This window comes from Dromaius novaehollandiae, chromosome 17, assembly GCF_036370855.1.
Source record: "Dromaius novaehollandiae isolate bDroNov1 chromosome 17, bDroNov1.hap1, whole genome shotgun sequence".
Lineage (NCBI taxonomy): Eukaryota > Metazoa > Chordata > Aves > Casuariiformes > Dromaiidae > Dromaius > Dromaius novaehollandiae.
The window spans coordinates 13,330,903-13,358,111 of NC_088114.1; the positions used below are offsets into that span (position 1 = coordinate 13,330,903).

The 27,209-nt window shown below is 41.9% G+C and overlaps 2 protein-coding genes and 1 long non-coding RNA gene across 3 annotated transcripts in view; 2 read left to right on the forward strand and 1 right to left on the reverse strand.

Annotated features, from left to right (window-relative positions):
- GCN1 (GCN1 activator of EIF2AK4) overlaps positions 1-5,721 on the forward strand; it is a 44,523-nt gene extending 38,802 nt beyond the window's left edge. The window contains exons 54-58 of the mRNA XM_064522279.1: positions 928-1,024; positions 1,970-2,118; positions 2,746-2,853; positions 4,173-4,391; positions 5,006-5,721. Coding sequence (XP_064378349.1) covers positions 928-1,024; positions 1,970-2,118; positions 2,746-2,853; positions 4,173-4,391; positions 5,006-5,131 — 699 coding nt within the window. The 3' untranslated portion in view covers positions 5,132-5,721. The remainder of the gene's footprint in view (positions 1-927; positions 1,025-1,969; positions 2,119-2,745; positions 2,854-4,172; positions 4,392-5,005) is intronic.
- LOC135330218 (uncharacterized) lies at positions 632-10,426 on the reverse strand. Its single transcript, XR_010392088.1, has 3 exons — positions 10,367-10,426; positions 4,993-10,249; positions 632-2,315 (listed from the first exon to the last, which is right to left on the reverse strand). It is a non-coding gene; the product is annotated as an uncharacterized LOC135330218 (long non-coding RNA).
- Positions 10,427-10,561: 135 nt separating this feature from the next.
- On the forward strand, positions 10,562-26,338 carry RAB35 (RAB35, member RAS oncogene family). The gene is made up of 6 exons (XM_064522281.1): positions 10,562-10,790; positions 14,562-14,612; positions 15,393-15,516; positions 22,773-22,897; positions 23,012-23,136; positions 23,653-26,338. Exons 1-6 carry the CDS (start codon positions 10,598-10,600, stop codon positions 23,779-23,781), a joined length of 747 nt encoding a protein of 248 aa, XP_064378351.1. The 5' UTR covers positions 10,562-10,597; the 3' UTR covers positions 23,782-26,338.
- Positions 26,339-27,209: the final 871 nt, after the last annotated feature.

The window sequence follows — 27,209 nt, forward strand, 5'->3', positions numbered from 1 at the left end:
TGAGAGCCAGGTGCAAGGAATAGATCCCTAGCCAACCACTCGTAACTCTGAAAAATCTGCAAAATCAATGTTTCCTTAGCAACCGTGTATGCGGGTTTGACCTGTAGTTCCTCACCAACATGTTTGAGGCAGCTCTAAAGCAGTGATTTGCTTTTTATCTGGGAGAAAACCTGCAATACTTTCTCCATTTGCACATACATGTATTTGCAGGTTCTCGGGTGGGGTTTACCATCCAAGTGTGAGAAACTTTTCAACTAATGGCAGATTTTTTGCCAATGGACAAGAAACTCTCCAGCTTTAATGTAGGACCTCACATATTATATCTGCCATACACAGAAGATCAAAATTAACCATCTAGTCATTTCTTCTTTATGTTTTAATTTACGCAACATACACATGCAACTGTTGGCATGCTGGAAATAGAAAATTTGGAGAATTTCCATTGCACCGCAAGTTTCAGGGTGGAAAGGTACAGTGGTGGGATATCTGCATAGGCAAAACAAAGTAAAAAACCCTGAAAGTTTTGGGGTAAGAGGAGGATGAGCTTATCACAGGTACAAGCTCATCTAGAGATGGCTAGAAGTAACACCTATTTTCTGGATTATGAATCAGAACTTTACATGTCTCAAAATACTCATTTTCATCTTTATTACTTTTCCATGTAACACATCAGAATTTATGTAAGATCTGTTCTTCAGTCTCTGTTGGCTTTTATTGACTGTGGGTTTGGCTTTAAGTTCCATTATATACCAGAGACCTTGCGAACTGACACAAATCCATAGGCAATAGGAGTGAAAGGATGCTTTTTATTTAAATGCTGCTATTTATTTCCTTCATCTGATTTCATACTGTCTTCTGTCACTTGCCCTTCTTGCTGACTATCACTCATACGTATTGAGTTCAACCAGTCTTTTCTTTCCTTGTTAGGATGCAACCCGCATGGCCTCAGCTGGTTGCTTAGCAGAACTGTGTGCGTTCCTGTCAGAAGAGGAGCTCAGTACTGTTCTCCACCAACACTTACTGGGTAGGTGAAGCTGTTTATTATGAATGGAATGGAAACTGAAAAGCGAAAGAAAATACCTTTTCAGCTATTGGTTCAGGGAAACTTTGTGTCTGGTTAGTTAGGTTCCTCCCTTTTTATCTTAACCATGAGCCTCTACTGTAGATTTTCTCATACTTTTCTTTGTTTATGGCTATTCATTTGTACACCCTAATACATGGTTGAGTACAAGGTCATGGTTTTAATTTGGGGCTACCCATGCTTTTTTTCTGGATTTATTTTCAGATGAGTTGATGAAAGTACCAGCGTGGCTGAGTAATTGCTAGTGCTGACAGAGAAGATGGGAGATGACAGGATGTTCAGGCAGGGGGGAGGGGAGAGCAGGTCCACCTTTCTTGATGACACTGTGATCTTAGATTGGCTTAATCTTGTCACACATCACATCTAATGGGTTCAGAGGCTTTTGGAGTATTGACTCATTTGCCTCTAAGTTAGACAAAAGCATGAATTTTGTGGGAACTTGTAGCAGTTGGTAGTGCTGTGGCACTCTCCTCTGAAATTAAAAAGGGAATTTGTTAGCTGGTTTCAAATTACAGATGACTTTTACAATTTTATTACAGAATCAGATCTTGTGTAATTCTGATTGCAAGCTCCTTCATGCACTAAGTGATGTGGGCTTAATTACATGTGACTGACACCATCAGAAATACCTGGGTTGAACAGTACAAAGTCACTTGTTTGTGTCAGATTTCCGTATGTGCCCAGAGGGTGTTCCTGTCTGGTCGAGGTGTTGCATTTAAGCACTGTTTGTATGGCTTTTCTTTGGGAGGATTGGAAGAAGCAAGGCATTGCTTTAGATGCTGCTTACTATTTCATTTTATAGGAGTGAATTGACAAACTGACAAAAGCTTTCTTAGATCAGGTGGAAACAGATAGGGGAGCCTCACTATTGTTCTTTTCCTTTTGCAGCGGATGTCTCTGGAATCGACTGGATGGTGAGACATGGACGAAGCCTGGCTCTCTCGGTGGCTGTAAATGTAGCTCCCAGCAGGCTGTGTTCCCCCAAATACTACAACAGCGTTCAGGAGATGATCCTCAGTAATGCCACTGCTGACAGAGTAAGTGCTACATGAGAGCTGATGAGTTCTGTTGCAAGAGCTTGTTGGGAGTGGCTTTTAAAGATGTGCAGGTTTGCTGTGTTACCAGACAAAACGGAACAAAAATCTCCAAGCACAATCTGAAGATTATCCCATGATAGATGCAATTTTATCGTCAAATTGCATGCCTGTCCTGATTCTTCTCTGAGTTCTGGTCTCTGTGGAGATGAAGATTATTTAAACTGTGGAGTAGCTTTCACTGGGAGCAAATTACACTTCTACTGCCCTATTAGAAGTGCTCAGTCACAGGCCAGGTTTATAAGACATGCAGATTTGTCATTTTAGGAGGAAGGTTTTTAAGTCTTTGATTTGCTGTTCATACCAATGAATAATTTGGTATAGTGGATGGAATTTTTGGGCTATGTGGGTCCTGCTGCCTCATTCTGTGTGGCTGACAGCCACATTATTTTTTTTCATCATCTTACCCAATAACATTAGGTTATTAAGTTTTCCTGCATTGCATGCTACAGTTGTTTGAAAGATCTATTCAGCCTTCTGCAAAGTTCACTAGTCCATGTGACCATGGGTCTAATCAAAAGACTGTTGAACTCTGCTTTAATAAAATTAATTTTTGTCTTCATGTTACAGATTCCAATTGCAGTTAGTGGCATCAGAGGGATGGGCTTTCTTATGAAATACCACATGGAAGGGGAAGGAGGGAACCTCCCCCCAAAACTTTCCAACCTCTTTATTAAGGTAAGACTTTTTATGCTACCCACAATTGTTCTCCTTTGATCTTAACCACTGTAATACAACCTTTGTTCAAGCCAACTCATGGATGGCTTTCTCTACAAAATTTCTATGTCATACTCCATCATGAAAACTGAAATCTTGAACAGCTTTTGGGAAGCTCTAAATCCCTTGAGGCTTGGAAATCCAGATTTTTTTTTTTCATGGCAAAGTACAGACAGAATAAATTTACCAGCCTGCTTTGCAGCTGTGAATATGATACCACTATCCTTGCTGCAGTACAGAAATTTGACCTTTTGGTCTTTCTGTGATAGACCTCAGTTTTGTTCCTTATGAATTCATTTTTTCTTTGCTGTAACAAATAGTTGGCAGAGAAGCGGAGAAAAGTAGGGGGGAATTCTTTGTCAGTTTGTTTCTTTAGACTGCTAAAGGTGGAAGGGTTTTTGTTAGAATCACATCAAATAGTAACTCTTACTTTCCCCGGTTTTGCTGCAGTACTTTGTGACTTCCATGTTTCTGGAAGGGAGTAGGTTCTAAAGACTGGGAGAAAAGAGAGTACTGAAGTTCACACTTTTTTCAATTCGCATCTATTTAATTAAATTATTCCAATTCACATCTAATTTGAATAATCTGCTGAAAAATGCCTTTTCCTTTCTGTTGTTCTGGTTTATTTTCTTTCCATAAAATCTATCAAACATGCAAACTGACACAATGCAGGCCATCGTTCTTTTAAGACAGACTTTTTGTTTGAAATCTTATATTAATGTAGTAATTTGTATAATATTGTGTTAGAATATAAAATAATTGTAATTGTTACATGAACCAATACCTTTATCACAATATAAATGCAGAATGACATTCAGATGTTAGCTTTTATTTGTTTTAAATGTATTGAGCTCAAATCAAAAATAAGAAGCTGTACATTTTTTAATTTAAAATAAAATACATTGTAGAAATGCACCGTACACATCAATCAGAGATTGACCTGGCCATCGTGGATGAACTGAGTGTATTTTACTGGAGCGCTGACACTACCAGCTTTTTGCTGCATTAGTGGTCATTGTCATTTCCTGAGATGGTTGAAAGGAAAGCATGTGACCCTGTCAACAACCACATTTTCAGAAGTTTTCATTTTAAAAAGTGTCTTGTTTTCAAGGTGTGATCCTCTTACTGTTATGCAGAAGTTTAGTTGAACTTGTTGATAGCAAGTTGCTAATTGCTTACTTTTCTTGTTTAACACACTTAAATTAGAGAAAAGATAAAGTACTGTTTTAAGTACCTGTCCTTGCTATATCTGAATTTAAGACCATCTTTGTGTCCTGCAGTGTCTCCAGAACTCATCCAGTGATATAAAGTTAGTTGCAGAAAAGATGATCTGGTGGGCAAATAAAAGCCGTCTTCCCTCACTGGATCCTCAGACAATTAAACCAATCCTGAAAGCACTTCTGGACAATACAAAGGACAAAAACACCAGTGTAAGAGCCTACAGTGATCAAGCCATTGTTAATCTTCTGAAGATGAGAGAGGGTGAAGAAGTGCTCCAGGTATGAGTCAGAGGAAAGAAAGTATAACCACCAGTAGAAGGCTCTGCGTGTGGTTGTGCTAGACGGTGTGCTGGGAGCCTGCTGCCTCAGAATGTGCTGGGGGTGCTCATGAAACAGAGTGGGGTATTCCTGTTTGCATTTAAACCTTCATCAGTATCTCGTACTAAGCTTTCCTGAAGAAAAATGTAAGTGATCTGATACTGCATAACCTTACAGTACTGTATTAGCAAAATGAAAGTATTCAACGTGCCCTCTGTATTTATGTAGTAGCCCGGCTTTTAAAATGCCTTAAGTCCTTACTGTGCAGTTGTTCACCTCAGCTAGGGCTGCTAGTATTGCTTTTGTCACCTGTATAATCTTGTTGCAGCATCAGTGGTGCTAGAGTATTTTAGGATGGATGGAATACTCCTTTGTAGATTAATATCCAGACCCCTTTTCTAAGTCCTAGCTATATTTTTGTATAGTTCTTTTATCTGAAATCATAAAACTAGATGAAAGATTTTGGTATGTTTGTAAGTCTGCAGTCAAATATACTTTATAAGGCATTGAAATTGTTCTATTTTGAATGGTATATCGTAAGGAACTTGGTAACTGGTGTTACCTTCCTTCCACAGTCCGTTTCCAGGATTCTAGATGCTGCCAGCTTGGAGCTTCTCAATGAAAGCTGCCGGAGATCTCTGAAGAAGCTGGCTAGCCAGGCTGACTCTGAGGAACAGATAGATGACACTATACTGACGTGATAATAAAGCTCCGGAAGACAAGAAAACACTGAACCAACCGCTGCATCAGCACTGCAACTCAAACACCAATTTTAAATGTTTTCATTTTTGAAAATGTTAATTCTGATGGGATTTCATGAAAAGGACTCCCAGAGAGTATTTTAATATCAAATATACCAGAATAGCCTTAATTAGACCCACATTAGCTGAAAATTGAAAATTTGGTCCCTTTTTGAAACAGATAATGCACAAGAAATAGTTACACCAATCATACTGGTAAATTGTGGCCAATTGTGAGATGTTGCTAGAGCACATCAAGCTTAAACTCTGGTGAAACCTATCTCCTTTTCAGGGTCTGTGCAAAAACGCCAGTACTGGAACTACTGTCAGTCTTTTCCACAGACCCTGTGAAGCAGGAATAGAACTCAGTGAAAGTTAAAGCGTATTGTTTCTGTGTACTGCTAACTTGCTGCTTGTGACGGTTCTGAAGACTGAAAACCCCTGTAAAACAAAGTATTTAAATAAAATAGCCTTAGAAATCACAAATGCAAAAGGGGGATTAAATGCGGTCTGTTTAAAGAAGGAACACTTAATAAAGGCTTTGACTTTGATCCTTCTGGTGTAAGCTGTTCTTTTTACAAAATCATTTGTCAACAAGGTAATACTACGATTTAATTTTGGACCTGTTTTTTCCAAGGCACACAATTTGTAGAGTGAGTAGCACTGTATAAAGACCTTTGCAAAACTCGGGACAGGGTTTAAAAATGGGCCAGAACTGATACTTAATGAAACTTTTAAGTTATGTATTAAGAGTATAATAATTACTCTCCTCATTTCCTAATGTTTTTGACTATAAGCATCTCTTTAGTCATTTGGTTTGTGAAAAGTCCTCTCTTCTTACGTCTTCAAAGGCTTCAAAAAACACCTGGCATTTCCAAAATAGTTATTTTTGTCATTGAGCTGTACTGCTTCAAGAGAGCACTCGGCCATATATACCTCATATTTTAATTGACCTTTGATGGGAATAGTAAAAAACAAAGTTGCAGAAGACTAATTTTTAGAGGGGAAAATGAATTTTCCATTCTATGTAGAATAATAGTTAAGTAAGCCTTATCTAGAAGCCAGAACATTAAGATTTGTTGTTTGAAATATGAGGATAGAGGGGTGTGTGTGTGTGTGGGGGGGGGGGCCTGAATTCTTCCTCTCATGTAACTCTGCATGGCTCAAACCATGATGAAAGGAGGCCTACATAATACTATCAGTCATAAAATGTAACCACACAGGAACACACACTCTACTAGAATGGATTTTCTCTGATTGCTATGGCAGCAGTAGCAAACAGGAGAAGGTTCTATCTTTACCATACTAATGACGCAAAGAGCAAGATACAATTTTGAGTAGATACTCTGGAGCACTGTGCTTTGTTCTGGTCAAAAGTACAAGAATCTGTCACAATATTCATGATGTTCTGTCAGGTCCCAAGCCTGTGATTTAGTCCTGGAGAACAGGAGACAGGTGCTAGGAGCCAAACACTCGCTGCCTGTGAGAAGGGACTTGGGAAAGCCAGGTAGCTTACCCCTTACCTGAGGTAGGCTCAGTTCCAACTGAATCAGTCCTAATAGATTTCCATATAATTGTTGGGGGGTTTTTTCCACTGTTGTACGATGGAGATTCCATAACCTTCCTAGGCCATCTGTGTCATTATATAAATTTCTTGGACTATCAGAGCTTCCCTCATGTCTTAATAAATAAATAAACAAACAAACAAACCAAAAAACAAACTTCCTTGCTGCTATTTGAATCCATTACTACTTCTATTCCCATAGGCATTGAGAATAGATGATTTCTGCAGCAACCATATTGTCCCTTCAGTGTTATCATCCCTAGATAAAACATGCTTAGATTCTCTGCCTTTTCTCGTAGATCATGTTTTCTAAACCTACAGTGCTGCCCTCTGTACTTGTTCCATTTTGATTCACTTCTGCTTCATGCAGTCTGCTGCTGGAGCAGATATTCTAGTGGAGAATATGACTTTGCAAGTCCTACATAATTTTTTTTTTTTTTTTTTTTTTTTTTTTTGCAATAGCACAGCTATTGACATGGTCATTTTGTGATCAGCTATAAAGCCCAACTACAAAATTGCTCTTTGGCTATCAATTTCCAAACTTGTATTTATGCAGGTTATTATTTCCAGAAAAATTGCAATACTTTCCAGCTGGTCTTATTGAAATTGTATTCTACTTATTTCAGACCTTTATCTGTATTCTGAAGGTAGTTTTGGATTCTGATTTTGCCCTTCAAAATACTTGCAAATCTGTTCTGCTTTGGATCAGCTACAGATTAAAAATGAATTCTCTATTCCATCATCCAGATAACTAAAGAAAATACCGAGCAGCACCAGTCCTGGGATTATCCCTGGCAAAAAGCCACTTGTGTTTTGTTTGACAGTGAGCTGTATGTAACAACACCGAGTAGAAATCTTCCAAGTACCATCAGCGGGTATCCCTTGAGGTAGCTTAATCTAATCTATTTCATTGCTTATGAGAACGTCATGTGATATTTAAAGCCTTACTCCACTAAAATATTTTAAGTATCAAAGGTTTTATCTATTGCTTCTCTCTTATACCTTCTATGTTGCCTTTTAGGTGTGAATCATTTGTTCTAGCAGTCTTCTCAGAATTCTGACTGGTCTGTAATTCCAGGGTGTACCTTTCCTACCCATTTAAACAAAAGTACTATGTTTGCTGTCTTCTGGGTTCCTAAACATCAAATGTTGTCCATGAGATCTCAGTCAAATATAATCTCAAAAACAGCTAATACACTAATTCAGCTATGTTTGTTTTCACTTACTTTCTTTTAAATCTTTAACTATGTATTATTGGTTTGAACTGGTGGTAATCACAGAGTAAAAGCTAAACCAAATGCCATTAAGGATTTGGCAGGCTCAGTGCACTGTGATTAGTTTCACCTATAATGAATGAGCTGTGTTTTGTAATACCAGAGTAACAGCAGTTACCAATGCAATGCAAAAACTATTGTGTACTGAAATGTAAACAAAACTTTAGGCCATTCAAAAAGTACAAAATAGGTGGCAAAAAGAGCGGTGTTGCTCTAGAATTACACTTCATTCGTCATTGCCAATAGGAAGCAGGAAAAGACTGCAAGTTCTTTCAAGAACAGCCATTTGAACTCTATATTGTGGGAGCCCTGTCTTAACTCTTTTCTCCATAGACTGATGCTCCACTTAAATGTATAAGAAAATTAAATAGGAGGGTTTTTTTAACTTTTTTGTTCTTTTTATTGATTAAAGGGTATTTTGAAGATTTGTATTTTAACCTTATATAGTGTCAAGTGGAAAAAAATTCTTTTAAAACAACCTAGCTGAATTTCTGTCCTAGCTGAAATTCTGTGAAATGCAATTATTTCACCACTCTGATTAATTGTTTTTGAGAGGGAGGAATAAGAGATAGCAGCTCACTTGCATTTATGAAGAATATGCTGATTTTTCAATTATAGCGGAACACTGAATTTGGATTTTGATAGCTACTTTTCACTAAACTATTTATACATTGCACTGTAATACATCAGAGATAAAAATACCCATAATTTTTGCCACAACATGAGACCTGATAAATGGATTGTGCCAACTTAGAGACTAAAGAATGAATTTTTCCCTATTTCAAATGTCTTGAAAATACCAATTGTCAGCATAAGATAATTTTTCCCACAACTGACTGTAATAACATCTTTGAACTGTCAAGTAACAGTCTCTGAGTGACAGCTGAACTGTGTGTATATCAAGATCACAAAATAATTTATAAGGGAAATGTTTAAACTTGTAAGGTATTAAAAATTACAATGGAAAAGAGACAAATGTGAAAGCATAAAATATTCAAACATTTTGATTTTTTTTTTTTAAGATAAGTCATACCACTGTGTACTGTTCATTTTATTAGGTAACATTACCCGGTCTCAAGCTTTTCACATGATGAGGTTTCATGAGCTTAAAAATAAAGGTAATGGGAGAGATTGCCATGTGGTGTTCGAGCCTCGTGTGGATTGTATGCTGGATTCAAGGGATCTGCTTGCAACTATGCAGTCCCCTCCTTTATCCTGAAACTCAGGGCATGTTTCTGGGTCATGCTAGGGGTGGCACAAGGGCTGCATCAGGCCGGGTGAAATGGGGGTGCTGTAGCGCTAGGCTGCTGCTAGGAACGTACATTCAGCAAGGTTTCTGTAAGCAGGGGTCTGTGAGATGAGACGGCATGTGCTCCTTGGCTGTTAATGCTGCAGCCTCTTTTTCCTGCTTCTCACTTAGCTCCCTCGTATGTCTGAGGACTGCAGAGGAGGAGAAAGGGTGCGGCTTTTACGTGTGTGAGGTGCAGGGAGCATGGCACAGGAACAAGAGACAGCAGTCACCCAAGTGGGTTTCAGGATGCATGGGACTTCACAGGGTAAAGTTTGAAGGCTAGGATGGTTTTTTGAGGATTGAAATTAAAGCAGATTTATCATTAAAATCACAGGCACTGTGACTGCTGAGCAAAAGTCTTTAGCAGAGGTAATTTTAGGTGCTTCAACCCAGATGTGCCATTTTAACCATACTGGGTTTGGTCACCCTAACAGCTGTTCCCAGATGAATTGCATACAAATAAAAAAATATATAACAGTAGGACAATACTACACTATCCTATGGGAGAAACTAGGCAATAGTTCTAGAATAGGTTAGAGACCATCACCTTAGAAAATATTCCAGTTCCCCCTAACCAAACCCCATAGTATAAATCCGAAAGAAACAATCTACAGCTTTCGGATGACTGTTGAGGAAAAAAACGATCCCGCTAGAAAGTGTCTGTCACTCTCTAGGAAACATTCACAGGTCAGAGCAGCCGCGGCTACGCCGCCCCGCTGCGGCCGTCCCGCCCCAGCCCCGTGCCCAAGGCAGGGCCACCCGGGCAACCCGCTCGGGCCCCGACGGGCTCGCCGGGCCCCAGGACCCCTCGGGGCCCCGGTGCCGCCCCGACCCCTCCAGTCACAGCCGCGGTCTGCGCTGGCGCTGCGCCGGGACCTCCGGTCAGGTGCGTGCGGCTTGGTCCTACCGCAAAAGATCCTCCAAATCGGCGCATCTTATCCGTTAAATACCTTTAGAACAACGGATTAGAGGGTAACTACCAAGAGCGCGGCGGAGCAGCGCGTTCCCGCACCCCCTGCCCTGCCCGGCCTCCCCTCCCCGCCCCCGCCGGCGGTAACGCGCTTTACCTCAGCGTGCCGCGCGCCGAGCCAATATGGCGGCCGCCTCCCCGCGAGCGCATGCGTCCCAGCAGCAGAGGGCGAGCGGGGCGGGGGGGGAGGTCGGCAGTGCGCACGCGCATAAAGCGGCAGCCGGGGAGGGCGTCGGCAGGAGGTGCGTTGTGTGCGCGGCGAGGGGCGGGGCGGGGCGCATGGGCGGCGGCGTGCCGGCGCAGCTGGCGGCCTCCCGCGGCGGGGCGCATGCGCAGCGGCAGCGCTGTCAGTTCCGGCTGTTTGTTCGGGAAGTGGATTCAGCCCGGAGCCGCCGCCGCCGCCGCCGCCGGAGCCCCCCTCCCCCCCCGCGCTCGCTCCGCCGCCCGCGGCTGCCGCGCCGCACCGGCCATGGCCAGGGACTACGATCACCTCTTCAAGCTGCTCATCATCGGCGACAGCGGTGAGGGCCGGGCCGGGCGGCGCGGCCGGGGGCGGGGGTAGGCCGCTGGCGGCGCGGCCGCCCCTCGCCTCCGGCCGGGAGGGGCGGCGCGGCGGGGCCGGGGGGGGCGGGGGCGGCCGCTTCCCCGGGCGGCGCCGCCGCCGCCTTTGTGCTTTGTGCCCGGCTGTGGCTCGCCCCGGGCCGGGGCGCGGGGTCGCCGGGCCCCCGAGGAGCGGGTGCGCCCCGTTTGGGCTTCCTCGGCTTTCTGTGATGGACCGGTGGAGCTGGCTTCCAGGGGGGTTACGGCAGATAGCTCGGCTGGATTAAAAGGAGGAAGGAAAAAAAATCAGGCACGTACCAGTAAGCATAGTATCAGCATTCACGGCAGGATAAACCTCTGCAAGCCGTATGTTTTGCGGGCATAAACTAATCTCTGGCTGGGATGAGGCAGGAATTCCCTGCCACCGTGACAGGCAGCTGAAGGCGGCGTGGGGAAGGGCTGGCTGATCCTCAGCCCTGGGGACCGTTGTTTGCAGTGTGGTAATTACTGTGCTCTAGTGCTTTATTATCAAAATCACTCTCTAAGACTCTCAAAGCATCAACATAAAATCTCAGTTATAGAATGTCACTTTTTTTTTTTTTGTCCTTAAAAAGCTGATGATTTTGTGTGTTCTAGTTATAGTATAGCATGCCAATAGCTAAAATAATTATGGATAAGGAGTAGTTCTGGATCTTGGAAATAGGCCGGCGAATACCTCTGGAGCAGTTTCAGAAACTTCTGGAGGGGCAGTGTGTGACCTCACGCTGTGGCCGGTGCTTTAGTGTGAGCACATAAGTGGCACTGGGGAGACTCCTTCCTTCTGTCCAGTTCTGCACTGGTAACCCTCCAACAGTTTACAGCTTAATTTCCATAAACTGGAGTAGATGGCAGCCACCCTCCTCTTTTCAGAGGTGTGGTCCGTCAGGAGGCAGGTCCCAGCATGCAGCGAGGCCTGGCTGTGGGGTGAAAAAGGAATGCTGCACGATCTTGGGAGTTGTCACCTCTGGAGACTTAGCTGTATATAAAAATATTTCATTCTATGCCGGACTGTGTCCACAAGAACGAAAGGACTATTTTAGAAAGAGTGCATCTAAAAGGAAGCTGGACGAGGCACAACAGCTTAGAAATAACTTTAAACCCTGGGTGTTTTGGGGAGCCTGTGGATTATTAAAACCAAAGACTGCATTCTGAATAAAGCAGTAACTCTATTGCTTACTGATGAGTTTCAAAACTCTTCAGGCAAGATAAATAGGATGGTGAAAACCCTGAGGAAAGCTTCTCCTCCTTTTTAACAATTAAGTGAAATTTCTTAGCTGACCCTTAACTTGAGCAAAGTCCCTATGGTGTGTCCAGTGGGGGGGGGGGGGGGGGGGGGGAAGGAACGTAGTGGTTGCCTGTGGTTCTCTGTTGCTGTAATTAAATCTCACTGTGTAGTTTGAGTATTGATTTTTCTTGTTTTGAGCATTTACCCCAACAGAAAGGCTATGTCCTTGTTTCCACAACAGTTTGCTTGCCTTTTTTATTGATGTTTTGAAAAGCCTTGCAATCAGAAGGGGTCTGATATTAGATGGATTGTTATGTTTCATCTGCTTTCCCCCTATATGCAAATATGACAAGAGGGTAGTAGGTTTGTGTGTTTTTAGAGCAGGTCACATTGAAAAGCTGCTGGTGATCTAAGTTCTAAATACTTAAAAATAATACAGATGATCTCCCCTTCAGTGAGATAGGGGTTTGTTTTAGAAGCTCTTATGCTGCAGAAATTTGCTTGTAACACTGATATTGCAAAGTCAGTAGACCTTTTGGGCCTTGCTGTCTTCTACAAGCAAAGAAACCCTGCTAGCCGCCTTCTCTTTTCAGGTCTTCAAATAACTGTGTGTAGGAAGTGGGGGATCATGAAGCGTGTGGTTTCTCTGCACACGAACGGTGTGGGTCAGAGGCACAGGGTTTGTTTAGCGAGATCTTTGTCATCTGGAGCATGCAGAATTTCCTGAGTTCGGGAGGCTCCTCCTCTTTAGAAGTCATCTCGGAGCAGCTATGGACAAGGTTGTGTCTATGCAGCAGTGGATAGCCTGGCAAAGCAGCGGTAATGTGCAGCCCGTGACGTTCTGCAGTATAGCTGCTTAGGGCTGACTGACTTTTTTTTTTTCTTTTTTTTCTTTTCTTTTTTTTTTTTAAGTGCGATCTGACAAGCCTGTGGGTTCAAACATCTAAGTGCTTTTTATTAAGCTGGGGGGGGTGGGGGTGTCAAGGCTGTTTGATCAAAAAGCATCGTACTTGCTGAAACCTATCTTCCTCAGCAGATGGTTATCTTGCTTGGGTTAGGTGCAGCTCTTGCTAAACTACCAGTCCTCTGCTAAAGTTTGGGAACTGCTCTGCTATCTTCTCTGAGCTCAGAGGTATGCAGTATGTGCACACTGTAACTTTAGTTTTAATAGCGTTTTTTTAAGATTTGTAAGAATCCATGAGAAAGGAGTATAGCTTTTTTGGATGTTGAGGTCAGTGCTGATTTGAACTTCTTGCATGCGAGATCTGGATTACTGGAATTATGCAGGTTTTTAGTTTTTTCATACTGGTAGCTATCTTCAGATTCCAATGATTGAGATCTATGGGAGTTCTGTATAGTTGCGTATATGTTTTGCATAGTCCTTTTATTAAGAAAAACTTGTAAGTTATACATCATCAAAATACTGAGCTTAAATAACTCCTACCTGAGAATGTTTAGTAGATAATCATGCTGGTGAGCTTCAGTTACCTCTTCATGTCTTATCAGTGTTTTTTAGGGGGAAGGGAGAAGGAAGGGACAGCAGATGTTATGTAGAGGTGGCAACACTGAGGCATTCTGATCCTGGTTCCCTTGGTTGGGTGTGCAGGAATGAGTTTCTCATTCTGGTTTGAAGCAGTGTGAAAAATGCTGCCATGAAACAGGGTGTTATCAGGGTGCAAACAATCATTTAAGAAAAATCTGGATGAAGTGCTACTCAAAGCACTTAAAAATGTTTCATGGAACACTTTGGCAAAAGGTACAACTTCAGAAAGGTATGTGTTCTTCCTGCTAAATGTAGAAGTAACCTATTTTGGATGACAGTATAGAACAATGGCTCCCAACTCTACTGTTTGGCTTGGGCTTCTGTTAAACTGTGTCAATGATAACGTAAGCTTTATAGTACCAAACCCTAGTCTGATTGTCTAAGTAGTCCAAATTCCATTGCTGTTCAACACTGCATAAATGAATGGGAGGTAGGCACTGGTGTTAAGCATGATGTGCACATTGGATTTAATAGAGGACTTCAGAGCAGTGTTCTGAGCACTTTAATTAGCAGGACATACTCATCTTTGGATCTTTCTTTTGCAAATATAAGCCTACTGATCATAAACTTGCTTTTAGTCATTACTTTTTGTGACCTCTTAGAATGGATTGCATACCACAGCTTGAAAACTACTGGTTGACAGTTTTGGGGTTGAAGAAAGGACAGAACCAAAAAAAAAATAAAAATAAAAAAAAAAACCAACCCAAACCCTGTACTGCATCAAGAGGTATAGCAAGTCTTGGAATAACTGCAGTGTGTCACTTGGTATTTGGGTATTCATCTCAGTAGTGTCCTTGAGGATTTGATCAAGGTGAATGGTACTAAATTATAGGCTGAGAAAAGACTTGAGTTTAAGTTGAAAAAATCAATAAATGGGAAATACTGTCATGTTACTTGACATCCAAGGTGTGACTGTATTCAAAGATCTTGCTGTCTTTGTCACAGGTGTGGGCAAGAGCAGTTTGCTGTTGCGTTTTGCAGATAATACATTCTCAGGTGAGTTTTTAGTTTATTTAAATAAGTGAAATGGTCAAGGGCTGCTCCGGTGCCATCGGTAGGCAAGGAGTTGTTCAATTGCTTTTGCCCACTGATAGCTGTACTGGGAATATGCTGTCTTTCTAACTGCACTTCTCTTGGCACGAGCCTATAGAAGCCATCCTGTTTGATTTTCACTTATAACTGAAAGCACCATGGTATTTAAGTACTGACATGGTTCTAGAAATAGCTGAGTTTTTTGAGCTTGTACTGTGCTCTGTGCAGACTTCCCATTGGCCCTTTGGGATTTAGACTGATTGAATATTGTAGCTAAATCATTCATGTTTGTGTCATAACTGATTTATTAGGAGGATACTCTTTGAACAGGCTGTATTCAAAATAAGTGATTGCATTAGCATTTGAGACAAAGCTCTGTCTCAAATTTTTTACAGGTGAAATACTTCCATAGTTATTGTCCATTTCTTAAGATATTTGGGGGCTTATTTTTGACAACCAATGTCGTAGAAGATGATTCGGGTTTTGTAATACTGAGTTTTAATTTTTTTAGTGTGGGATGGAAGAAGTGGCTCTAGGGCTAGGAAAAAAAAAAAAGCTGTTAGCTGCAGGTAGAAATATGCAGATCACTGTCATCTCAGAGGGCACTTTAAAAGATGAATGGATAGGAGGAACCTTGTTCTCATGTCCGGTTGGAGAGCTGTTGCCAAATCAAGTTTAGAAATGTACTTTGAGACATGCAAAATAAACAAGACTTAGGTTCTCACTTATTCTCTTTCCTTTCAGGTAGCTACATTACCACAATTGGAGTGGATTTTAAAATCCGGACAGTTGAGATTAATGGAGAGAAAGTGAAGCTACAGATCTGGGACACAGCTGGACAAGAGCGTTTCCGGACTATCACATCAACGTGAGTATAATTGGACTGTTTGACATGTAACTTCACATATGGATCTTGTAGTCTAAAGCTATGGTTAAGATATTTTAACCTTCAGTTGATCAGCTAATGGTAACTGTGCTGTCTGCGTAGCAGGACTTCTCAGCTTTTTTAGAGTAGGTGGGAGTGGTGATATTGTGGTTTAGCTGTGAAACTGGGATTTCAGATTTCCTGACTCTTCTGTAAATTTCCATGATGGCTTGGCCTTATTCTTCTGCTTCTACTTTCCAAACTGTAGAACTGGAATTATTTCATTATTTTACATGTATTAGTAAACCTAACTCTAAAGCCTATCACAGAAGATTGTCTTGTGATTGAATATATTGCGGAAGTGCAAAGTGCAGACCTTCTCTCTGAGTAGCTTTGAGGTCTTAAAATTGGATATCCGATACTTATTTTTCTTTTAGGACAAATGCCTTCTAAAGGCTACCTTTGTGTGGGGTTTTGTTGAAGCAGACACCCACGCGAAGTTAACCTTTTCCTTGGTTTGAGTTCAGTTTCATGCTCATTGTCCTTCTGAACAGTGTGTGCACAGCTTTTCCTGTTCCTGAAGAAACCACACCCAGAGCTGCAGCGATGGGAACTAAGAATAAAATGTGCTTGTAAACTAATTGCAGTAAATGTGGGGCTGCTCATTGTGGCACTAGGGGAAGAGGAAGAAGTAGACTTGGAAATAGAGCCTTTGTCTCCTTTTGGTATTTAACCCCAATGAACAGCAACAACAACAAAAAACCCGCTAGATGTTTCGTGTAGTCCTTCATGACTGAATGCTCCTTTAGCTCCTGTTACAAGAACAGGGTCTTTTTCAGCTGATGTATTGGTTAACTTGGACATTAAAAAAATAGTGGGATTGATTGTCCCTGTGTTATGTCTAAACAGCTAGAAATGTGAGAATTGAACCTGATGTGTGCACCACCCCTTTCCTCTGCCTTTCTATACGGATATTACTGGATTACTTCCATTGTTTCTTAAGTGTTTAGCTTGAAAAAACTTGGTTGCCTCTCGTAGGGTTCCTGTGCATGACATCACTTCTTGTTTCAGTGCTGCAGCCAGCTCCGGGCAGGAAGTGGTGAGGGGGAAGCAGCAAAGCACTGCTGCAGCTCGTATCAGCTGTGCTTGTAGGCTAGTCACAGAGTGCCCGAATTAGTGCTGAGTCAGCAAATGGCCTTCCTGTTTTCAGATTCCCTGACACAACCGAGAGCTGCGTTAATGAGTGTTGGTTCATGGGGCTGAGGGGCTGATGCCAGCTAGATTAGAAAGCCATGGTGTCCAGCACTGAATGGGGAATACCAGGAAAGGAGGCTTCCTTTTGTGAACGGGGTTGGGTTTTGTGTAGTGTTTTATGTAAATCTTTTCCTTGATTCCGTTATCACTTAAAATGGAGAAACTGAAACAGTTCAGTGTCATGAGGTGTTTGCACTTTGCTAATGCTTTCTCTTGCACAGCTGTTTATAAAGGTGAAGATAAGTTTTACTCTTAGGGGAATACAAGGCCCCAGTTTTTCTACGTTAACACTGGTAGAGTAGCCACAGAATTTTCCATGGCCAGGGAAGAAAGATTTGAATTTTGTGCAACATGAAGCAGAGAAGTACCTGTGTCCAAGTGCATCTGAAGTGTTGTGGGAAATGCTTTTGAAACTCTAGTTATGCTGTAGTGAGGACTTCTCTTTCTGCTAGGTGGGCTAGCTGTGGCTGTGTGGCATTCCTCGCTGTTCTCCCAAAGTTGCTCTGGACCTAGACGTATCATCTGTGTAAATAATAGATAACAAGATTCTGGCTTTAGAAAGGATTTTGTTGTCTTTTTTAGTGGCAAAGTAGTGCAGTAACTGATTTGCTTAAACCAAACTGAGTGACAAATTGAATTACCACGTATACTTGTGAGAGGGCTTGGCTGACCAAATCATGGGGTGGAATGCCAGTGCACTGTCAACAGAGTGCTGTGGAGCCTTGTGACAATGACTGTTTAGACTGAGGTGAAGAATATTTAAAAAGGTGTTCCCTGAGCATTGCTGTAGGCCAGGAAGTCCCTCTGCAGTTAAAGGTAGTGTGTAGACTGAGGTTGAGCCAAGCCTGGCAAACAAGTCTGAAATTGGAACCTGTCTGGTAATAACAGGTTGGAAGTGCTGCTGTGTAGACCTAGAATTGCAAAAGGGTTGAAGTGGTAGGAGTTTAATAGTAGAAAATTGGTAGGCATTAAAAGGTTATAGTATTTTGATTTTACTTGACTACAGCTACAGAAGCTGAAGGTGGAAGAACAAAATAAAACTGTTGAAGAACAGTAATGAAGTTGATGAGGAGAACTCCACAGAAACTCAGGAAAACTCAACTAGATCAGCATTTCAAACTGAGAAATAGAAAAGACGACAGCTGTTTCTATTGTTTATTAAATCTGGAAATGGTGGAAATTGGGATGGCTGGTGCCTGATGAGAGGAGAGGCCAACTCTCTCTCCAATTTGGTTGGCATGGAGCATCATCCCAACTCTAAATTTTTCAGTTAAATTCACTGGAGATGTTGCATGCCAGGGCTCAGCTGCATTAGCAGAAATACTTAAGATGCATAAACAACAAGTTCCTGGACCTAATCTCTTCTTGTATATAGGACTGTATCCTTATTTAGGACTGTAGTTTTAGGATATAAGTTTTAAATAGTTTTCAGATATTAGCTCAGGGTAAACAGTAATAGCAGGACTTTCTGCCATCTGTTTGTATGGGAATGGCATCCTCAAGAGAAGAATAAGCTTTTTGAGATGATAAGAATTGCTGTGTGCTGGCTATGACGGTCAAAAGATTAGTCAACTGACCTGTGACAATAGATATGTTTCCAGGAACCTGAGAAGAGGTGAGTGTGAAAATAGACTGTGTATTTAAAATTCTCTAGGATTGGTTAAAATTCTAGAGGAACGGAAAACAAGGAAAGGTGTCTACCTGAAACAAGTAAACTGTTAATAAAGATGCTGGATTAGACCAGTGACAGTGACCTATCAAGATGGTCCCCCTGCCCCCCTGGAAAAATGGACCCATTATCCCAGTGAATTGCACAGAAAGCGGTCAGCAGTACTTGGTCTCTTTAAAATCCTACTTAGCAATCTTCATACTTCATGCAGTTAGCTAGTATAACTCAAGATGCTAATCTTGGGAAGCATTTATTAGAGGAAATAAGAGAATTTAAGGTTGGTCTTACCAGTATCTTGTAATAGAGAATACTGCAATTTATTGCAAAACGTTCCCTTCTGTTTAGAGAGGTAGTCTTCAGAGAAATAAAGGGAGAATGCAGCTGGCTGAAGGACATGAGTTTAGTTAAGCAGTTCTGAAGACTTTCTTTTTCAGTGTCTGCAGTATTAGTAGGTAATGTTTCAAAGGCCATATGCTTATGTCTTTAAGCCTTTCTTTATATAATTCCATAGGTAAAACAAGGCATTTCAGTACTCCTGTTTTGATATAAACTTAAATGTTATTGTTCTCAAAACTTTTCTACAACAGTGCTAAATTTTCACATGTAAAGCCTTTAGATCTGGGTAACTTTTCCAACCACATTAAAGATAGTAGTCTACTACCAGGTGTCCAAGGGCATATACATTTGGAAAAAGCTCAGGTTTGCTTAGCATCTTTCATCTCAATGGGACACTTCCTTGGACACTCTAAACATTAATAACTGTTCTATAACTCTTCATTTTCTGTATTTCATTAACATATTTATCACTGGGAGTAGTAGGTGCTGACTTCTGAGGTTTGCAGGGTACGCAGCAGTGCTCCTGCCATATAGCGGAAAACCAGCATCAGTCATTCAGACCTCGAATGGGAGGTTGGGAATGAGAACTTCATTTCTCTTTTGCTCTTGCTTACATGGTCTCCATCTTCCCTTAAAGTGTGGATGGGAAGAAGATGGGGCATTCTTTCTCTTGTATCAAAGCCTCAACTACTTCTTGTTTGCCAAAAACATAAAACTTACACCTACTCCTCCTTGAATGCCAAAAGCCCCATCTGTTCTCTACCCGCCAAAGCCTACAACTTATAAAAGCAGTCCTGTGCTGCATCATTCTGAAAGTGGAAGTATGGGGTAGGATAAATCAGATTTTGTTTTCTAGGACTGTCCTGCACTTGGGGTTGGAGGATCTTTGCTGCATCTGCTAGGACTAAAATGTTATCTAGGACACAAGGCTTTATCTAGCAAATGATAGAAAATAGCATGACTAGCTTTTTCAGAAAAGTGTGTGTATTATGGGGCTTAAGATTCGGTGACTAAAAGGTAGTTGTAGTCTTATCTCTCAGGCTGCTAAAAGGTAATGTCAGCCAATGGAGAAAATGATGTTTTATTGTAGATGAGGGGCTGGCAACCTTTCTAGAATGATGTGCCAGACAATTTTCTCTTCCCATAATAGAAGCAGTGCTTGCTGGTAGGAACTCTGCAGGAGTCAGGGGTTGCTGTCTTGCACAAAGCAAGATATTTCTGATGAGGTGGCTGCCAATATTAGTGCTTTGTGGCAACAACTCCCAGCTCCTGCAGAGTTTTGAATGCCGTAGTGTTCTGTGCTGCATGGTCCAATCCACAGCCCTCGTCCCCAGCTGCACAGGATGGCTGCACACTATGTGTCAGGAGTGGGACCTACATGTGAAGGACACGTTTTACTCTACTCCCCAACATCATCTGCTTTCACCTAGAAGAAAGCCTAGGTGCCTGGGCAAGGTCGGGGCTGCAGGATGCTCCGTTAGGTTCTCTGGCTTGGATGACTGCGATGCCAGTCGTGGTTTTGTGGTATGCGCAGCAGAATGAGCCTGCTCTGTGTAGTTGTAGCTGTGGAGCCACTACATTTCTCTTAAAGGCTAGACTTTGTCTTGACAAATGTAATGCTTGGTGCTGAAGATGAAGTGGTAGGTCAGCCTGAGGGCTGCTGCATTAGATAACTTTTTTTTTTTTGATAATGCTATGGGAGAGTTTGAAGATTATCAGTTTATTGTTCATATGTGGTGAAATCTGGTGTGTCAGTAGGGTTTGAGATATTTCCTGTTATGATGCTATCACATACAACTATTAATCAAAAGCCATGTGTGCAGTACATAGTGTCAGGAGAGGATGGATTATTTTTGCAGAATGTGGACTCAGGCTTCGTAATAGTTTTCCTCAAAAGGATCTAAGTTGCAAAATAGTCGAGCCTGTAACTAGAACACCTAGAGCGCTATAGCAAATTTCAAAGCTATTAAAGGGACTGATAGAGAACAGATTAGAAGATTTGAAAGTACAGAGTCTCTAATGGTCTGAGAATAAACAACTTTCACCTCAATTGCTTCTTGCCAAGCAAAGTAGATGTACAGCACAAATTGCTGGCAAAACACAGTAGAGGAGGATGGGAGAAGTGGCTACCTTGTGGAAGCGAGACAGACCTGAAAGCACCCAAATGAGCAGTAGAAGTGGGTTCTCCTACTTCTATGCAGTATGTATTGTATCACAGAAGTATTGGTTTCCAGTGGCTGTCACTACGAAGTGATCATGAGAACAGGCTGGGGGATGTGTGTGCACAGTATGTGTAATAGATTCTTGTCTTTGGCAAGTCTTCCTTGATGTTCTATAAAGGCAGGTGTAACCTGTTAAAGATGGGATGATGAAGCTGAGGAGGAGGAGGAGATAGTGACTTGCATATGTGAATCAATGGCAGAAGTGAGATTAATCTTTTTGAGGTCCTCTAAAAGGTAGCACATTTGGATTAGATTAAAAGGTTTTGAAGTTCAAATGTCTGTTCATAGACTTTGAATAAACTATCAAAGGAAGCAGAGGTTGTCAGAGTAATCATTTCTAAAGTGCAGTGCAAGGGAGAGTGCTGCAAGAGGTGCTTATGGTATGAGATCTAGCTCTAAAAATATTGTGACAGTTTAAGGGGTATTCCTCAGTTTGTACATTAACATTCCTCAGACTGTTGATACTGGTTATAAGAAAGAGGAAGTGAAAGGGAAAGAATAGAGGTACTCGAGATATAAAAACTGGAGGCCTCACTGTCAGCTGCTTCAATGACTTGATTGGCAAAGCTGCCTAACTTGCAGTAGAGAAAACACCTGGTAGCCCTGTGTATGTGGCTGAAAACTGAAAAGCTGGAGCTTGCCTTTTTTCATACAGAATGCTTGTGGCACACATACTGCCTGCCTTTAGTAGGTTCATGCAGGTGATAACATTGGAGCTTGATTTCAGATTTCTCTTGTACGTCAGAATTGCTCATCATCTCTTAAAGGTGCTGATTGCCCAAGACTAATGGGAGTAAACCAGAGTGAAGCTTATTTTTAATTGCTAAAGGTAGCAGAACTCATTAAATGCACATATGGAGTTGATCTGTTGAATAGGAAGGTGTGATCAGAACACAGTCCCTCTACAAGACAATTTTTTGTGAGCTCAAAAGAGAACTGTGACTGGGGGTTGAGTGTATCTGGAGATCTGCTCAAATTTTTGTCTGTAAGTAATCTTTCATAGATAACAAAATTACTGCAGAGCTTGACATGGCCAACGTGTCTCTGGCCTTTGACTTTTTGTAAGGAAATGATATTGCTTCAGGCTCTTTTCTGGTATTTAGTAAGCTAAAAGTCTTAATGCAGGAACAGTTATGCTAATTGGTTAAATAAGAGGTTTCTCTACTATCTGTTTTTAGCCAGCAAAAACTAGAAATGTAAAGCAGAAGAATGGTGTAAGCCTAATGGTGTTTTTCCTCAGATACTTTCTCCAGCATCCTGTTTGCAATTGAAGGACTTCCTGAGCCTGGGGTACACTTTGCTCACTTATTAAAACTCAAAGGGTTAAAGGGTATTTTGTTGCAGTATTTATTTTGTTTGTTAAGCTCGACAGTGGGCAGTTTTAGAGCTTGTGCAACGCTAAGGTTCACAACCAATTATGAGGACTTGTTGGGGATACTGCTACTTTTCTCATGTAGCTAGAAGACAGTATTCATCTTGTCAATTTTTTTGACAGCCTGAACAAGGAAGTAGCTGACACAGTCTTTCGACTTTGAACCTGCTTGCATGGGCTAAATGAGCAGGGAACTTTGTAGGTTGAGAGTGACAGCACACAGTCTGCCTGTTGTAAAAGAATGCAATGACTCCCAGTGGAAAGAGAATGGAGGCACTCGATTGCCTTAACTTGAGGATTTGTTAAGAAACTTGTAAAAGCTGCGTGCAAGAGGAAGTGCCAGGAAGGTGATATGTAGACGATATGTAGCTTGAATTAATATTTGGTGTCTTTTCCTGCTCCGTAGGTATTACAGAGGAACGCATGGGGTCATTGTTGTCTATGATGTAACCAGTGCAGAATCTTTTGTGAATGTAAAACGGTGGTTGCATGAAATTAATCAAAACTGTGACGATGTCTGCCGAATACTAGGTAAGTTCCTGATCAGAGACTTAGAGCATCATATTTAGTGGGCTGCCCAGCAGTCAGTCCAGGCTGTCCTGCCAAAGTGCGATACTGACTTTTTTTTTTTCTTCCCTTTTTTAGTGGGGAATAAGAATGATGACCCAGAACGAAAAGTGGTAGAGACAGAAGATGCTTATAAATTTGCTGGGCAGATGGAGATCCAATTGTTTGAGACCAGCGCCAAAGAAAATATTAATGTGGAAGAGGTAATACGATATGCAGAATAGAGTACTAGGGAATAGTAGTTTGGAAAAAATAAGAATCACATTTGTCCTGTTGAGGAAGAAAGGTAAAATGCTTTGTATAAACTGCGAGTAGTTAAAATGTCAAGAAGAGACATCCAACTGTATTTGGAAGGGGTGGGGAAGGGAAATGAAGGGGATCCCATTGCCTTTTCAATGGCCTTACAGTGCTAACTCATTAGGTGTTTTCTCAGTAAAGTCTTGTCACAGGGGGAGGGTGCTTCTAGGAGGATGACTGTTTGCTCTTCACTTCTGACCTAAGTTGCCAAACTGACCTGTTTTTATTTACTATTTTGGGAAAGGGCAGAGAGGGCTTATTGATGTAGCTTGGGAGCGGAAGCTTAGCCTGGAGTGGGTTTGGGAGACTGCTGAACCGTTGTTGAGATATCTAGAAAAGCAGATGCTGTTCTTTCTGAAGCAACTCCCTCAACAACTAGCCTTAGTTCCTAGATGGTCTGAACTTGCTTGTTTCTCTTGCAGATGTTTAATTGCATTACAGAGCTAGTTCTGCGAGCAAAGAAAGAAAACTTAGCAAAGCAGCAACAGCAGCAACAGAATGATGTGGTGAAGCTAACGAAGAACAGTAAACGGAAGAAGCGGTGCTGCTAATGCCCTTTCCCTGCTGCAGAGAGACTGCTCTCAGACAGATCAGCCCCTCCAACTAGACTCGGGCAATTCCACTGGGGCAGGCTTTGGGAGGACTTTCTCAGTTTTGTGCCGTTATTTAAAGATTATTTTTTTTCCTCCATGTTTTCTATCAAGAGGCGCTGGCACCTTACCACTTCAGTGCCAAGAAGGTATCGGATGGAATCTTGCCCCCCTCTCCTCCCCTGCTCATTCCAGTGCGCCTTGTAGACAAGAAAGGACGTTGCCTACCAAGTGGACTAATTAACCCAAGAGTTTGTACATAATGTATATTGCTTTAACCAGCCTCGCCTCCCTGTTGTTGCTTTGGCTTATGCCTTCCTAACGTCAACCAATCATGGACTGCAGAATTCATCTTTTTAAAGAAATAGTACAAAGTTCTTAACTCAAGTTGGCCCCAGGCTTGCAGCAACTGCTTCCTGGGGCCTTGGGCTTCATTTCTTTTGGGCTCCAGGCTGGCAACTGGTGCCCCTGGGGCCTGTGGCTTCACTTTGAGTTCCAGGCTTTTACTGGGGCTCAGGCTTTGTTTTTCTAGGTACCAGGATTGCAGGTGTTGCTGCTGGAGCCTGGGGTTTCACTTCACCAGCCCCTGGGCTGGCAGCTGGTGCTGCTACTGGGGCCTTGAATTTCAGTTTGCCATGATCCAGGTTTGCGGCTGGGTCCTTGAGTTTCACCTTCTCGTGCTGCAGCCCAGCTATACCTGTGCTCTCCTTTAGTTTGTATCAACATATTGAAAAACATACCAACCTGCAGAAGTGGGATTTATTTGGATTAAACTTTTTTAAAAAAAACAAAAACAAAATTAAACTCCTTTGACCTTTGCCTCTGGTCCTGCCAGGGTCCTAAGTGAGAGTCCATTTCCCTTGAGAACAAGAAAAACCATGTGATTCTGCCAAAAAAACCCTTCTCCTCATTGCCCTGTCCACAATTAGGAGATCTGAACTTGAATGTGAATTTTGGTGGCAAAACTTTCTTTCAGAGAGAGAAGGAAAAGGCATGAGAATGAGTTTAGCTGTTCTGGATTGACGTCTCGATGTGAAAGCTGCTGCAGGATCATTCCCAGGATTCTTCTAATAGAAAGAAGGACTGCTGTTTAATGTAAAGGAATGGAAAGCTTGCTTGCTTGGGTTATGTGGTGGTGAAGGATCATCTATGGAAACAAACTCTGGTCTTGTTATGCTCAACAGCATTTTCCTGGCCCTTTTTGGCCTTTCTGGGAAAACAAGGGCTCAGTTCATCAGTCTGAATAGGTATGGTTAAAGGTGGAGAGTGTATGTGTGTGTAACTAAAATATCAAATGTCTGGGCTGAAAAGTACATGCTCAGCACCTGAATAATTACCTATATAATAATAAAAAAGAACAACTTCTTAAAACGACTAAAAGGCGTGGAGGGTATGACTTCCTTTAAGACCTTGAAGATGGACGTATTCAGTTTCAGTATGTAGTCCTATGGAACTGATGGCCTTAGTTTGGTAGGATATGTTTCACTGATGTCCGTGAGCTTTGAATCGGTCCACTTCTCCCCCTTCCTCCCCCAGGAGAGGCTAAATTTTAGTCACTTACTTTGCCTGTGTGTTTTTTGTTTTCTTTTTTTAAAGATACTTATGGGTGTGGTAAAAGCCCTACGCAAACAATCACATCATGATCAATCACTTTAAAGACATTTAAAAAAATGCAAACAATGAATGTGTAACACATTTTTTTAATCAGTTCAGGTGCTGGGAGTGTGTATCCAGCTGCCTTCACCCATTTCTTTCTTCACATATCTTTCATTGGTAACCCAAGAATACGAATGAGCTGGGATGATACTGCTAGTGTGAGCACTGTTAATTGCAAGACTTGAGAGCTGCTGTGGAAAGTGGCAGCTCCAGTTCTGCCAGGCGTCCATCCCGTTTGCTTTCTGATGTCGGATGTGGTGCGTGCACAGGGAAGAGCTTTGTCAGTCCTCAAAGCCTTCCTGTTGCGATGAAGCTGTTGTGTGACAGTTACCACTTTCAGATTGAAGGGCCCAACAGCATTACTTTGGGACTCTTGTGGTAGCATGTGTGCAGATCTAGGAAGGAGTAACTTCATACAGGCAGAAGTAAAGGAAAATGTCTGAATTTACTGGAATGGATGCAATAAAATGAGGAAATGGTGCACCCAAGCCTGGAGTGTTCTCTTATGTGGAAAAGTTGGTCCTCTTTGAGTCCAGGTCTTTGTGGCCACAGTTTGAACTTTGCCAATCGAGGTGTCCAACTTCCTGGCTTGAAGTGGGATTTTTTTTTCTTTCTTTCTTTTTTTTTTTTTTTTTTCCTAGAGCTGACTGTAGAGGAGCAGTTACCTCCCTGCTCTTGTCACTGACTATCCAATTGGAAGGGGTGGGGACTGCGTCTCTAGTGGTGGTGATGTGAAGTTTCCTAAATGTCGAGCAATGGAATGTCTAACTGGTTTGCTAGGATTATTTCTGTAATGAAAGTTTCTAATTATGCTTTTTAAATAATTTTAAAAAACTAAAAATAAAGATTACAAGCTGCCAAATCCTTTTTGAGGCTCCGTTTCCTCTGCTGCCCAGCATCTGGAGGTGGAGGGTGGTAAGCCAGGGATGAGCCCTTCTGCTGTATGCGAGTGTGTGTGTGTGGGTTTTTTTCCTCCTCTCCCTCCTGGGATGGTGTATTGGCAAGACACAATAAGTGCTTTCAAATGTTTAGTTGCTATTGTAGTTCAAAATGTGAATGAGTCAGCAGGCTGGAATTGGTAACCTTGCTTCTGTTCCCTGTCCCTGCAAGAAAGTGGGATGTTGATTTTTGCTAGAATCTTTCTTTTTTTTCTTTCAGTTTTACAACAGGTATTGAGAGCTTGAGAGCTGCTCATCAAAGGCAGCAGAGGTCAGACCGAGTTGATAAGAAGCATCTGTCTGTCCTTGCTTTCCCAGGAGTTTGTGTGGAGATTAAGCAGCTATCACTGTGCTAGTTGCCCACAGTATTCATTTAGCCCTCTGTGCCCTTGACGTATAAAGTGGGCTGTTGGAAGCAAGGGCTCACCTCTGGAGGAGTGGGAGGAAAACTTGGTATGGGGAGGTGTCTCTTCTGTCTGCACTCATCTGATATGGCTGCACAGGGGAATCCTAAGGTGTTGGTGGTCTAAATTGCAGTTGGTGCAAATTGGAGGTGTTTCACTGTTCCTTCATATTTTGTCTGAAGCGGTTAAAGTTTGATTATTCTTCTATATAATGGCCAGTAGCAGATATAAATGGCTGGATGGCAAGGAAAACTTACAAGCTCACCTTTCTATTTCCCCACGCAGCAGAAGATGTAAATGCTTCAAATGTTCTTTCTCCAGAACCCTTCTCTTCTGAGCACATGAAAGAGCTATATGTGGATGAATTTCTTGGGACGATGAGGTACTAAAG

What these genes read in the sequence shown, in the direction of transcription:
- RAB35 (XM_064522281.1), top strand. Translation starts at nt 10,598, where the DNA reads ATGCGCAGCGGCAGCGCTGTCAGTTCCGGCTGTTTGTTCGGGAAGTGG. An exon ending in TGCAGATAATACATTCTCAG is followed by an intron (nt 14,613 to 15,392) that starts GTGAGTTTTTAG and finishes CTTTCCTTTCAG; the next exon opens with GTAGCTACATTACCACAATT. An exon ending in AAAATATTAATGTGGAAGAG is followed by an intron (nt 23,137 to 23,652) that starts GTAATACGATAT and finishes TTTCTCTTGCAG; the next exon opens with ATGTTTAATTGCATTACAGA.